The sequence below is a fragment of the Leuresthes tenuis genome, unplaced genomic scaffold (assembly GCF_036924035.1).
Source record: "Leuresthes tenuis unplaced genomic scaffold, fLeuTen1.0.hap1 SCAF_13, whole genome shotgun sequence".
In the NCBI taxonomy this organism is placed as follows: domain Eukaryota; kingdom Metazoa; phylum Chordata; class Actinopteri; order Atheriniformes; family Atherinopsidae; genus Leuresthes; species Leuresthes tenuis.
In genome coordinates this window covers 2,158,843-2,173,604 of record NW_027325367.1, presented here as the reverse complement: position 1 = coordinate 2,173,604, position 14,762 = coordinate 2,158,843, and the positions used below count along the sequence as shown (strand labels likewise).

Here is a 14,762-nt window from a genome sequence, read left to right as displayed (position 1 = left end):
TCGATACCGCGATATTTTGTTTCCCGATAAAGTATCGATTTTTCGGCCGCGATTATCGATTTTTTTTCAGCCGCGATTATCGATTTTCTTTTTCCTTTTTTTTTTTAGCAAACTTTATTGAAAAGTCAGACTTTACAATTAGTGAAAACACAGAACATTAATATAATACTAAATAAAGCCGGGGAGGGGGGCACATTATACAAAACAGTGATAAATTAGTTCATAAAAATGTTATTTCAAGTGCAAAGCTCAGTGGTTTTGATGGGTTTTCTCTTTATAGAATGTAGGATTGTTGACAGGTGTCATCCACAGACACAGGACTGAGATGGTCCTGTTTTTATCTGAAGGCTGCTGGTTCTGTCCGTTTGAGAGCCTCCATGTTGGTAAACGGGTGTTAATGAAAGGAAAAGGTTAACCCTCCGGCCTGGGCATCGGCTCCGATGAACACTTCTTCTTCTCTGGTGTTTGCTCCTCATCGCAGCACAACTGAAGTCATCATGAGGCACATAAACCACAAAGTCTGCATCTCTGCGGACAAAAGAAGACGATCTGTGTCCTAAAAATACCTCCCGAGGGAGGAGTCGGGCAGAGCTCCATCAGCAGGGAGGCCGAATCGAGCGCTGAGCGTGTCGTGGGAATATTTCCATGAAATCCTCACGTTCACACTTGTCTGGCAGCTGCTGGCTGGAAACACGAGTTCCATCAGCCTTCATTTACTCCTCAGAGATTCAGATGCACTGATCTCCATGAATCAGTTTCCTTTGGAGGACAAAACATTTGGTGGAGTAAGTAGAAGCAGTTCTGCCATCTCCTCGTGCTTTTAACCACGAAGCTTCGGCTGATTGATGTCGTATCTTCAGGCCTCTGCAGAGCAAACAACAGGCAGCAATGTTTGAATATAGAAACTCTGAGAGACCCAACACCGAAACTCTTTGTTGTGGTGGACAGGTGTGTCCGACTGTTTGTTGGAGTAAAATAAAGACACAGTTAAAGACAAACACTTTTCCGTCCGATTAGTGTGTCAAACATTCAGGTTTTGTCTTGATTGAAGTGAAAAAACGTACAAAAACAGGTTAAAACGTGCAAAATGAAAACGAGTTGAGCCAAAGAAATAACGGGACTTGTGACGCCACAGAAACCTTTTCAGTAAACGTTCATTTCTTATCGTATTTAGCTGGTTTATTTCTTATCGTATTTAGTTGTTTTATTACTTATCGTATTTAGTTGTTTTATTACTTATCGTAATTAGTTGGTTATTTCTTATTGTATTTAGTTGGTTATTTATCGTATTTAGTTGGTTTATTTCTTATCGTATTTATTTGGTTAATTTCTTATCGTATTTATTTGGTTAATTTCTTATCGTATTTAGTTGGTTATTTATCGTATTTAGTTGGTTTATTTCTTATCGTATTTAGTTGGTTTATTTCTTATCATATTTATTTGGTTAATTTCTTATCACATTTAGTTGGTTAATTTCTTATCGTATTTAGTTGGTTTATTTCTTATCGTATTTATTTGGTTAATTTCTTATCGTATTTATTTGGTTAATTTCTTATCACATTTAGTTGGTTAATTTCTTATCGTATTTAGTTGGTTTATTTCTTATCGTATTTAGTTGTTTTATTTCTTATCGTATTTATTTGGTTAATTTCTTATCGTATTTATTTGGTTAATTTCTTATCACATTTAGTTGGTTAATTTCTTATCGTATTTAGTTGTTTTATTACTTATCGTATTTAGTTGTTTTATTACTTAACGTAATTAGTTGGTTATTTCTTATTGTATTTAGTTGGTTATTTATCGTATTTAGTTGGTTTATTTCTTATCGTATTTATTTGGTTAATTTCTTATCGTATTTATTTGGTTTATTTCTTATCGTATTTAGTTGGTTTATTTCTTATCGTATTTAGTTGGTTTATTTCTTATCGTATTTATTTGGTTAATTTCTTATCGTATTTATTTGGTTAATTTCTTATCGTATTTATTTGGTTAATTTCTTATCACATTTAGTTGGTTAATTTCTTATCGTATTTAGTTGGTTTATTTCTTATCGTATTTAGTTGGTTAATTTCTTATCGTATTTATTTGGTTAATTTCTTATCGTATTTATTTGGTTAATTTCTTATCACATTTAGTTGGTTAATTTCTTATCGTATTTAGTTGTTTTATTTCTTATCGTATTTAGTTGGTTTATTTCTTATCACATTTAGTTGGTTTATTTCTTATCGTATTTAGTTGGTTTATTTCTTATCGTATTTAGTTGGTTCATTTCTTATCGTATTTATTTGGTTAATTTCTTATCGTATTTAGTTGGTTTATTTCTTATCGTATTTAGTTGGTGTCTCAGGATCTGAAAGGTTAAGAAATGTTAAATCTTTTCTGTGTTTAATCAGGAGAGATTTTTCTGCTGGAGATGGGCTGATACTGAAGCACAAGCAGTGACAATAATCCAGTTTTTAGGTGATTAAAGCTGTGATAATCGGAGGAGAAATTAATTTAATTCACCTTAAAGTTGCTTCTCAGCTGTGAGGATCTGCTTTTTTATTCATCTGTAGCTCAGACAACATCCTTCATCATCTGACATCCGTGTGTTTTTGTGATAATTTTCAGCTTCTATCCGTGTTTTCTAAAGGAAGCCGGTGAATTTCAGTGTTTTTAATCCAGCTGTGAAGAGGTCCTGAAGCAGGACTCAGTTTGTTGATTTAAATTAAACTAAAGAGGAAGAATACAAGCTGTTTCTTTGCTTTCTTTGCTCTCTGGTGCTTCTGTTTAGCTGGGAATCCTCAGCAGACTCGGCTCCAGCTGCTTCTTTAACTTTTCACCTGACTGGAAACGTCCTCCAGCAGCTGCATCCAGGTTAGCTGTGAAGCTAAAGACGCATGCAGGACGTGAATATTTAGGCCAGTAGCTGGAAATAGACTGCACCCTTTCAGCAGAAAGCGCATTAATGGGATGATAAGTGCTGCTCTGGAGGCTCCGCTCGGCCGTCAGCTGAGTGTTGTTGGTACTTTGTGGTGATCTGAGCTGGGCAGCAGCAGCCAGCTCACTCAGAAGGACTCAACATGGTTTAATTCACATCTTTAGAGCTGAAATGACAAGCTGAGCTGCACCAAGCAGACTTCTGCTGGTTCCAGCTGATTCTCTGCATCATACATGTTAGAATCTGAATATTTTGGACTAAAGGAGACCTTTGAATGCGATTAATGGATGAGGCCCCCCTGCATGCTTTAACTGCATCATTTCAGCACATTTCATGCCTTTTATATTTCCTATTGTTGTGCCTCTGCTGCATGAACGCTGACACTGGATCTCCTGCTTTTAAAATGGATCCTGCAGCATTTCAGGATCCTTTTAAGTGATCTGGTGATAAATGATGCACATAAGAGGGTTTATTTTTGACTAACCAGCTAAACTAAGGTTGGTTGTTCTAATCTGTCTGGATAAAACAAGAACTTAAAGAAAATATTTCTACGTATATGAACTACTAATCGGATCCAAAGTGATGCTGTAAGACAACATTTCAGTTTATTGTGACGTAACACAAAGAAAAGCAGCTTTTTCCTCTTATTGAGGCTTCAGTTATCGACAGATGTTTGTAATTTTGACCTGAAATTGACACATGTTGGTGTGGTTCTAGATTTAAGTTCTAAATCTCATAAGGAGTAAGAATGAGGCGCGTTTTAAATGGTATTTATGTGTTTTTATCTGTGACTGTGTGAACTCTCGCTGCTTAAATAGGAGCAGCCCAGTTCAGACATGAGCAACAATCACTGGAATATTCCACATTGATTCTTTCACCTTCCAACCAGCCTGCTTTAGTCGGTGTTGCTCAACAGCATTTTAACGCCCTGCAGCGTGTGCAGGTTTAATCTTGCGTTTTCACGCTCTGAGTCCATCGGCCAACATCTAATGATCAGCGTTCTCATGACTCAGAGATTCAGCCGGACTGTTTCCAGCCGTTGGCCTGAGGAAACTGAAGTTATTCATGATGATTATTAGATTAGATGAAGTTAAGATTAAGGTTCAAGAAGGCCGAACGCACAGTGGCTGTTTAAGGTGGGAATCGCTGCTCTTGCGGTTAAGTTCCACCTTGAAAAAAAACACATTTTGTTGCTTAAGATAAGCTTAAGCAACAAAATGTGGTTTTATTCGGTCATTATTCAATGGTATACTAAAATCCATGTGAAAAAAATTGATTCTCACTGTTTTCAGGTCAAATATTTATTTGCGATTAAATTGCGATTAATTAATTACAGTCTCTATTTAATTTGTTTTTTTAAATTTTTTTAATCGAGTCCCGGCCCCAGTTTTAATGTGATTCTGCCAGTGCCGAACGCACAGTGACCGCAGGCTGTTTAATGTGGGAATCGCTGCTCTTGTTGTTAAGTTCCACCTAAAAAAAAAAACACATTTTGTTGCTTAAGCTTATGTATTCGGTCATTATTCAATGGTATACTAAAATCCATGTGAAAAAAAATTGCTTCTGACTGTTTTCAGGTCAAATATTTATTTTGCGATTAAAAGGCGATTAAATTGCGATTAATTTTGATTAATTAATTACAGCCTCTAATTAATTAGTTTTTTAAAAAAAATTTTTTTTATCAAGTCTCGGCCCTAGTTTTAATGTGACTCTGCCTGGCTAAAACTCTCTGAGACTGTACTGACAAACAGGTCTGTAACACTCTGAGTTTGAAGTATTGCCAGTTTTTCCTCCACTTTGTCCGAAAGCTGCAGCTTCTAATAGAAATGTTCTGATCACCAGTTAAAGATTGAGGTTCAAGAAGGCCAAACGCACAGGCTGCAGGCTGTTTAATGTGGGAATCGCTGCTCTTGTGGTTAAGTTCCACCTTGAAAAAAAACACATTTTGTTGCTTAAGCTTATGCATTCGGTCATTATTCAATGGTATACTAAAATCCATGTGAAAAAAATTTCTTCTCACTGTTTTCAGGTCAAATATTTATTTGCGATTAAAATGCGATTAAATTGCGATTAATTTCGATTAATTAATTACAGCCTATATTTAATTTGTTTTTTAAATTTTTTTTTATCGAGTCCCGGCCCCAGTTTTAATGTGATTCTGCCTGTGCCGAACGCACAGTGACCGCAGGCTGTTTAAGGTGGGAATCGCTGCTCTTGTGGTTAAGTTCCACCTTGAAAAAACACATTTTGTTGCTTAAGATAAGCTTAAGCAACAAAATGTGGTTTCATTCGGTCATTATTCAATGGTATACTAAAATCCATGTGAAAAAAATTGCTTCTCACTGTTTTCAGGTCAAATATTTATTTGCGATTAAATTGCGATTTCGATTAATTAATTAGTTTTTTTTTTTTTAATCGACTCCTGGCCCCAGTTTTAATGTGATTCTGTCTGTGCCGAACGCACAGTGACCGCAGGCTGTTTAAGGTGGGAATCGCTGCTCTTCTTGGTCTTGGACTAAAGTTTTTGGTTGTTAGGTTTAGGAGCAAATGGGCTTGGTGAGGTTTAGGATTTTCCTTGTTATGGATATGAAAATAAGCATGAAGTTATGGTTAAAGGAAACGTCGAAACAAGAAATGACCAGTTCTGTTTTAACTCTGAACAAAATGTTGGTTAGTTCTTTCTGACTGTATTTTAGCATAAATGAGCTTTTGAAACACTTTATCTTGTTATTTTTGTCAGTCAAATGTGATGAAGCCACACCTGTAGCAGCCTGATGAGGAAGATCAGCAGCAGTTTTGAGCATTAAACTCTGAAAACTCCACACAATGGAACCGTTTCTGTATGTTTACTGTAAACCAACTGAGAAATAGTTGAGTTTTGTTAATTATTAACACTGAAGATCGGCGTGTTGAGCCTTTCTATTCACAGCTGAATAATACCATGAACATAGCAGGAAGAGTTTGTTGTTACCCTGCATGAACCTGAGACCTTTTCAGCCACCAGGCAGCTTCTATGACCTCCACAACACATAGATATGCATCCAAACTCTTCATCAAACCTGCTTTTCTCCGGTTACAGGAGCTGTCGGGCTGCTCCGATAAAAGAGGCCTTTGTACTCCATAAACGGTGACGGTTTAATATCCTTAATTGATCTCGTTAGAGTTTAAGTGCTGCACTGCTGAGGGGTAATTATTGGAGGAGAGAGAACTCTTCTGTTATTTCGTTAGCAGCTTGGCAGCAGCAGCAGCTTCTTGTTCAGCATCTCAGCCGAGTCTCCGCCCAGTGACTCACTCGGCTTCACATTTAAGGGTCATGTTGCTCCATGCTGATGCTGTTTTGGCTCAGGTTTGATTCAAAAGAAGACAAGTTGGTTCAGACCTGCAGTTTTCTGGTGTTTGTTCCTCATTTATTATCCATAAAACCTGAAAGCAGCTTCTACATGTTTGGTTTTAACTCTAAGGACAGAAAGCAAAATGGTTCCTGGAGGTTCAGAAACCTGCAGAAGAGCTACATGAAACCTTAAACCATAAAGCTTTAGAGACCAGCAGAATATCTGAGATTAAACCAGTTAAAGCTTTGAAGACCAGCAGAATATCTGAGATTAAACCAGTTAAAGCTTTAAAGACCAGCAGAATATCTGAGATTAAACCAGTTAAAGCTTTAAAGACCATCAGAATATCTGAGATTAAACCAGTTAAAGCTTTAGAGACCAGCAGAATATCTGAGATTAAACCAGTTAAAGCTTTGAAGACCAGCAGAATATCTGAGATTAAACCAGTTAAAGCTTTAAAGACCAGCAGAATATCTGAGATTAAACCAGTTAAAGCTTTAAAGACCATCAGAATATCTGAGATTAAACCAGTTAAAGCTTTAAAGACCAGCGGAATATCTGAGATTAAACCAGTTAAAGCTTCAGAAACCAGCAGAAGATCTGAGATTAAACCAGTTAAAGCTTTAAAGACCAGCAGAATATCTCAGATTAAACCAGTTAAAGCTTTAAAGACCAGCAGAATATCTGAGATTAAACCAGTTAAAGCTTTAAAGACCAGCAGAATATGAGATTAAACCAGTTAAAACTTCAGAAACCAACAGAATATCTGAGATGAAACCAGTTAAAGCTTTAAAGACCAACAGAATATCTGATATTAAACCAGTTAAAGCTTTAAAGACCAGCAGAATATCTGAGATTAAACCAGTTAAAGCTTTAAAGACCAGCAGAATATCTGAGATTAAACCAGTTAAAGCTTTAAAGACCAGCAGAATATCTGAGATTAAACCAGTTAAAGCTTCAGAAACCAGCAGAATATCTCAGATTAAACCAGCATCCGAACAGTAGCATGTGTCTACATTAGATCTTGCTCATAGAAGCTGTTTTATTTCCCACTTTTTTGCATCGGCTCTTTAAATAAAGCATGAAACATGCTGCTGTTCCACTCTGGTTTCCAGTTTCCAGCCGGTCTGAGGCTTCAAGTCTTCTGAAGTTCAGAGAGATGTTGGATGAATACCTGGTTAGGCTCAGCTTTTCGGTGAGATGATGCTACATCTGTGGGGCTTTTTTATGCAAAAGAGAGATTCTGATAAATGTTCCTGTTACGACTGATGCCTGCTCACTAATTTCTACCTGCAGCCAGATCAATAACATCCAAACAAGATCCAAAAAATCTACTAAAACTTGTTAAAAATCAGTTAATTTCATTATAATCTTTTAAATGAAAAACGATAAAAACAGAATACAAACTAAATAAAATACGTGTGAATGCGCAGCTCAGCTTCCGGGACTAAAAACCTTCGTCCAGCTGGAAGAAGAAGCTTAAAACCCCCGAATGAAGGATGGAATTGATGATTTTAAACTGCATTTAGCTGAGAAGCCGTGGCTCAGTCAGACGACTGGACCATTTAAGCTAAAGTTAAAGGAGTTCTTCTCTCTTGAAGCTGTTTTATGAGGCAGAGTAACTGAAGGGAAGGTCTCCACGGTAACCCGATCGGCTGCTGCTTTGACTCCTGTTTACAGACTCAACTGCTGTTTGAAAAAGGTTTTAATAGTTCATTAAATCCGGTTTTCCCTGCTTTAATTAGGACTTAAAACCAGCATTCATGGGATAAATGTTTCCTTTCCCTTTGGACTCTTTGGGTTCGTGTGACGGGACGAGCTGGTGGAAGTAAAACGGCCAAAGAAAGTGTTTCTCTGACGGTTGTGTCATGTTTTCCAGAGCCTTCAGAGCGGCGCCATGGAGGATGGGAAGCCGGTGTGGGCGCCCCACCCAGCGGACGGGTTCCAGCTGGGAACCATCGTGGACATCGGGGGCGACAGCCTCACCATCGAGCCTCTAAAACAGAAGGGAAAGGTGAGCTGATGCACCTGTTCTCATGCTTAACTGATCTGTTTCCTGGCCCCAAACTCGAGTGGAATAAAGCAATAAAGCATCCTTCAGTCAGAGATTAACCTCCAGAGCCGACAGGCGGCAGGTGTAACCCGCCGCATCTGAAGTCAAGTGGCCTCTCACTGCCAGACAAACGACGCCTTATCACACTCGGCAGAGCTTTTAAAGTGGTTCAGAGGCCGTTTCCGCGGTAACCGCCGAGGCTTTGGGAGCCTTTTCGCTGCAGGAGGCCTCAGGTTTCCTTTCAGAGAGCCTCCTTCTGTTTGCTGTCGGCCCATAAAACATGTGACTCTGCGGCGATATTTAAAGAGGGAAAGTGCGTTTGTCCCAGTCAGTTAAAGCCTTTCCTGCGCTCTCTTAGCTTGTAGCATTTCGGCTAAAAGTGACTTACTTCTTAAAGTCTGCCTCCCATTTCCTGGAATGTTCTGCTGCACTTTTACAGCTTTTATTACCGTCCTCGGCTCTTAATTACGAGGAATATTTCCCCCACCTGTTGCCATGGCTCCGAGCTTTGCATGCTGCGCTGTGTTGTGCTAATGTGCAGCGTTTACTGGGGGTATTTAAAGGGTTAGTACGCGTAAATCTGCTTTGAAAAGTTTGCTGCTTGCTCCTTTATGGATGTTCCAGCAGACTTTAAGGAACCTGCAGTTCCTTCATCTAGTCCCAGATATCCCAAAATATCTCCAAACTCAGCTCCAGTTTGTCAGAAAACCATTTTTCACACGTTGCTTCAGCGCTTTAGCCTCGGTTTCCACCCGTTTTAGAGGTTAAACTTTCAGCTCTTCCTGTAAATGATCAAATGAATCCTGATGTTTGAGTACTTTAAAAAAAGAAAAGTTAATTAAATGATGATGTGACATTTGTGTCGCATCAGGCATGTAAGGCTAACCGGGGGCTCACAACCCGCCGCTTCTACTTCTTCTGCCGCCGGAAGCGGCTAAAGGGGCGGGGCTTATATGTATAGCAACTAGCATATATATATATATAATAATCCATACATACATCGGTTCCCTCTTTCACCATGGATCGTACTCTGGGCCTTCTTTGTTTCTTTCTGTTTGCGCTCTGCCGTTTTCCGCTTTTTTTTCGCCTTTTTTCCGCCTTCGGAATCCAGATCGGCCCTAATTGGCTGTCGTCGCGTCACTGCTCATTTGCATAAAGTTGAGCCTTTCTCAACTCTTGAAGCTCATGCCGCTCACAACGCCGGCCGCTCATCGACGCCAGTTTACATTGAAAATGAACGGCAGCCGGCCGCTCACGACGCTTTTGGTTTCATCCCGAAAGGCCCAGAATGATCCGATTGGTCAAATATGCCAAAACATGTCTGCGTTTGAGGCGTTTCAACCACTCACGAGTCTGACAAGTCATTGGAGGCAGTTCAGAAGTCCTCAGCGGGGGAGAAAAAGTCCCGAAATGACGATTTACAGCTTAAAAGGTCAAATTTACCGGGGGCTCACAACCCGCCGCTTCTGCTTCTTCTGCTGCCGGAAGCGGCCAAAGGGGCGGGGCTTATATGTATAGCAACTAGCAGATATATAATAATCCATCCATACATCGGTTCCCTCTTTCACCATGGATCGTACTCTTGGCTCTTTGTGTTTCTTTGTGTTTGCCGTTTTCCGCTTTTTTCCACCTTTTTTTTAGCCTTTTTTTCCACCTTTTTTTCCGCCTTTTTTCGCCTTTTTTCCACATTTTTTAAGCCTTTTTTCCGCCTTTTTCCACCTTTTTTTTCGCCTTTTTTCCACTTTTTTTCCGTCTTTTTTCTGCCTTTTTCCACATTTTTTTAAGCCTTTTTTCGCTTTTTTCCACCTTTTTTTTAGCTTTTTTTTTTTTGCATTTTTTCGCCTTTTTTCCGCCTTTTTCCACATTTTTTTTCGCCTTTTTTAAGCCTTTTTTTCCACATTTTTTTCGCCTTTTTTCCGCCTTCGGAATCCAGATCGGCCCTAATTGGCTGTCGCCGCGTAGCGTCACTGCTCATTTGCATAAAGTTGAGCCTTTCTCAACTCTTGAAGCTCACAACGCCAGCTTACATTGAAAATGAATGACAGCCGGCCCCCTAAGGCTCAAATATCACGTCTGAACGGGTTAAATCTGCTTTTTATCATCTATAATTTTCTCTAAAGATCTTTTTCTGGCATTAGTGACATTTACTCAACCGTAGATGGACAGAGAAGAAGATTTTTATATTTTTAACAGCACTTTATTTACACTTTGTATCAAAACATATCACACAATTTACTTGATAAAAAAAGGATCAATTAGTTTAGAAAAGGTGCAAATTGCAGTTCTTCACCAGCCACCTGGCACAAAATCCAGCATCCAAGCATCCAGGGTCGATCCTCCCTGCAGTCTGTCTCTGCCGGTCAGATAAATCGACAGTTTAGCCTCTCCTACAGGAAAATTTAAGAGTTGACTCTTTTGTTTTTTAGTCTTTCTGTATCTGACACCACAGATAAAGCCAGGAACAGTAAAAGTAGCACCAAATGGGTTAAAAACACGAGTTAAAACAATAAAAAAAACTCTGCCAACCTATTGCACTCAGTAAAAACATGAAAAACGTTTTCGGCCAAACCACAGAAGAAGAAGAAGAAGAAGAAGAAGAAGGAGGAGGTCACAGGCATCACATTCAGTATCATAAATTCTATTTGTGTCACAGAAACACAGAAAGCCTGTAAATGTAAATGTAAATGAACCGTGAAGCTGGTTTTAGCCTCGGTCACATGGTTGGACTCCATGAACTTTGGCCTCTGAAGAACCGGCAGAACCGAGTGACTTTTAGCGGTGAACTCAACCGTTTGGTGGGCATAACGGAGACTTCCTGCACTGAAGCGCCGCTCCGGACGCTTCAGTCGTGCTCCTCAGATCTGTTTCCGGGCCTGAGGCAGAACAATGTTCAGCCTGTCCGGCTGCAGCCACTTTGTGCCAGTGTCTGACGGCGTGCTGGCGGAGACACGGCGAGGGCGTGATTCCCCGTCATACTATCAGTCGCACAGGCCGAGCCTTTGTCCATGAGCGTGTGCACGGTTTGATGCTGGTGATGTCGGACTTCAGTCCATCGGATTATTCTCGCTGCTCCTCCTGAAACCTCAGCGTCGAGGAGAGTTTTCTGTGGAACCCGCCACTTCTACTTCTTCTGCCGCCGGAAGCAGCCAAAGGGGCGGGGCTTATATGTATAGCAACTAGCATATATATATAATAATCCATCCATACATCGGTTCCCTCTTTCACCATGGATCGTACTCTGGGCTCTTTGTGTTTCTTTGTGTTTGCCGTTTTCCGCTTTTTTCCACCTTTTTTTTAGCCTTTTTTTCCACCTTTTTTTCCGCCTTTTTTCGCCTTTTTTCCACATTTTTTTAAGCCTTTTTTCCGCCTTTTTCCACCTTTTTTTTCGCCTTTTTTCCACTTTTTTTTCGTCTTTTTTCTGCCTTTTTCCACATTTTTTTAAGCCTTTTTTCGCCTTTTTTCCACCTTTTTTTTAGCTTTTTTTTTTTTTTGCATTTTTTCGCCTTTTTTCCGCCTTTTTCCACATTTTTTTTCACCTTTTTTAAGCCTTTTTTTCCACATTTTTTTTCGCCTTTTTTCCGCCTTTGGAATCCAGATCGGCCCTAATTGGCTGTCGTCGCGTAGCGTCACTGCTCATTTGCATAAAGTTGAGCCTTTCTCAACTCTTGAAGCTCACAACACGCCGCTCATCGACGCCAGTTTACATTGAAAATGAACGGCAGCTGGCCCCCTACGGCTCAAATATCACGTCTGAACGGGTTAAATCTGCTTTTTATCATTTATAATTTTCTCTAAAGATCGAGGCCTCCGACCACTCGCTGGTTCTTCCCAGATTACTCGCCTTGCCTCACCTCCCTCCACCTCCTCCCTTATGGACTCCGTCCAGTTTGGGCCGAGAGTTTGAAACATGCCAAGAAAGAATGAATCGGCTGTACGTCACCTTGGCCTGCGGTCCTGCTGAAGGCAGCAGATTAAACAGCCCGACCTTGCTGAGGCCTTAAAATCACAGAAATACAACGCACGCTTCCACACGGCGCTGCTTTCCAAAACGCCGAGGTCACATGTGATCATAAACCCCCCCGCATTAGTTCAGCGTGGCTTCCTTCAACATGAAGAATGCGAGGCGAGTGGAGCTAAAGCTCCAGGTGCAACAGGCTGATGCAGTTTGCAGAAAGAGCTCAAACTCACATCTGTTCATCTTAAAATCAGCACATGTTCGTCATTTCTCCTCAAACTGGAACTTTAAAGGGTCTCTGTTCCAGAAACGGCTTTAACTGGTCACATGATCAAGCTGCAGCTGAAACGGTCCGACGCCTCCTGCGTTCAGTCATCAGAACATTCAGCCAATGTCAAGCATTTTCTCCATCTTTAAAGCATAAAATGCTCTTGTTCTTGCACCATCCGTCAGTGTAATTAGCTGGTTATTGCTGGTTATTGCTGGTTATTGCTGGTTATTGCTGGTTATTGCTGGTTATTGCTGGTTATTGCTGGTTATTGCTGGTTATTGCCGGTTATTGCGGGTTATTGCCGGTTATTGCCGGTTATTAACGGTTATTATTGCCGGTTGTTGCCGGTTGTTGCCGGTTATTAACGGTTATTATTGCCGGTTGTTGCCGGTTGTTGCCGGTTATTAACGGTTATTATTGCCGGTTATTGCCGGTTATTGACGGTTATTATTGACGGTTGTTGCCGGTTGTTGCCGGTTATTAACGGTTATTATTGCCGGTTATTGCCGGTTATTGACGGTTATTATTGACGGTTGTTGCCGGTTGTTGCCGGTTATTAACGGTTATTATTGCCGGTTGTTGCCGGTTGTTGCCGGTTATTAACGGTTATTATTGCCGGTTATTGCCGGTTATTGACGGTTGTTGCCGGTTGTTGCCGGTTATTAACGGTTATTATTGCCGGTTATTGCCGGTTATTGCCGGTTATTGCTGGTTATTGCGGGTTATTGACGGTTATTATTGACGGTTATTATTGCTGGTTATTGCGGGTTATTGACGGTTATTATTGCCGGTTGTTGCCGGTTGTTGCCGGTTATTAACGGTTATTATTGCCGGTTGTTGCCGGTTGTTGCCGGTTATTAACGGTTATTATTGCCGGTTATTGCCGGTTATTGACGGTTATTATTGACGGTTGTTGCCGGTTGTTGCCGGTTATTAACGGTTATTATTGCCGGTTATTGCCGGTTATTGCCGGTTATTGCTGGTTATTGCGGGTTATTGACGGTTATTATTGACGGTTATTATTGCTGGTTATTGACGGTTATTGCCGGTTGTTGCCGGTTATTGACGGTTATTAACGGTTATTATTGCCGGTTGTTGCCGGTTATTGACGGTTATTAACGGTTATTATTGCCGGTTATTGCCGGTTATTGCCTGTTATTGCCGGTTATTGCCGGTTGTTGCCGGTTATTGCTTGTTATTGCCGGTTATTGCCTGTTATTGCCGATTATTGCCTGTTATTGCCTGTTATTGACGGTTATTGCCGGTTCTTAACGGTTATTATTGCCGGTTATTGCTTGTTATTGCTGGTTATTGCCGGTTATTGCCGGTTATTGCTGGTTATTGCTGGTTATTGCCGGTTATTGCTGGTTATTGCCGGTAAGGAGCCTCTCAGTGATTTGAAACCAGACAGCAGCTGAACAGCGGAGCGTAAAGCTTGTTCAGCAGCTGCATTCGATGCTCTCACGTGTTTCTACCAAAGGTCAGAGCGGTTCCACCTGCACAGTGAGCACATTAACAGGGATTTCTGCAGGAACAAACAGCATTAAACATTAATTAACACAAATCCAAGCATCTCGCTGCCTTGTTTAATGACATTCAGTCAGCACAACGCTGGTTTTAAGAAGCTCATTTAAAGACTTAAAGCATGCATTAAAGTGCGTTTATTGATTGTGAAGAATCACTCTGCAATAACTGCTTTTACTTACTCTGACACACTTATTTCTGGTTGTGTGATGCTGTTAATGACGGGCAAACAGTCCCGATCAAACCTGATCACAGGCAGCATTTCCTTCATCTGTTCAGCCACAACTCAAAGCTTCCACAGCTTAAAGGGGAACTCCGGTGTTTTTAAACCGAGACGTTATTTTCAGTTATTTCTACTGGGCCCACTTCATCCACGCTAACTTCACACAGAGTTTTGTGCAACATGGTAGGATATTTATCAGATTTACGTAGAAATCCCTCCGTTAGCTCTCCTATAGCTGCAAGTAGCCACATAACAGCAGCTATGAGCTAACAGAGCTATAGCACACGTTCATTCATTCATTCTTCTTAAAGTATTGGTGAAATAAAGACAGATAATGCCTTATTTAGAGGCTGCATCCTCTAAGCCCCGTTCACTCCGTTATATGGATCTCCAGTTATCTAAATATCTTCCATATAATAAGGCATTATCTGTCTTTATTTCACCAATACTTTAAGAAGAATGAATGAATGAACGTGTGCTATAG

General features: G+C 40.4%; 1 protein-coding gene across 5 annotated transcripts in view; it reads left to right on the top strand.

Annotated features, from left to right (window-relative positions):
• The window catches only part of LOC140266916 (unconventional myosin-VI-like), a 138,403-nt gene that overhangs the window by 11,401 nt on the left and 112,240 nt on the right, over nt 1–14,762 (top strand). For all 5 annotated transcript variants that reach the window (XM_072362053.1, XM_072362052.1, XM_072362051.1 and 2 more), the window contains exon 2: nt 8,132–8,266. In XM_072362053.1, coding sequence (XP_072218154.1) covers nt 8,150–8,266 — 117 coding nt within the window. In that variant the 5' untranslated portion in view covers nt 8,132–8,149. The remainder of the gene's footprint in view (nt 1–8,131; nt 8,267–14,762) is intronic.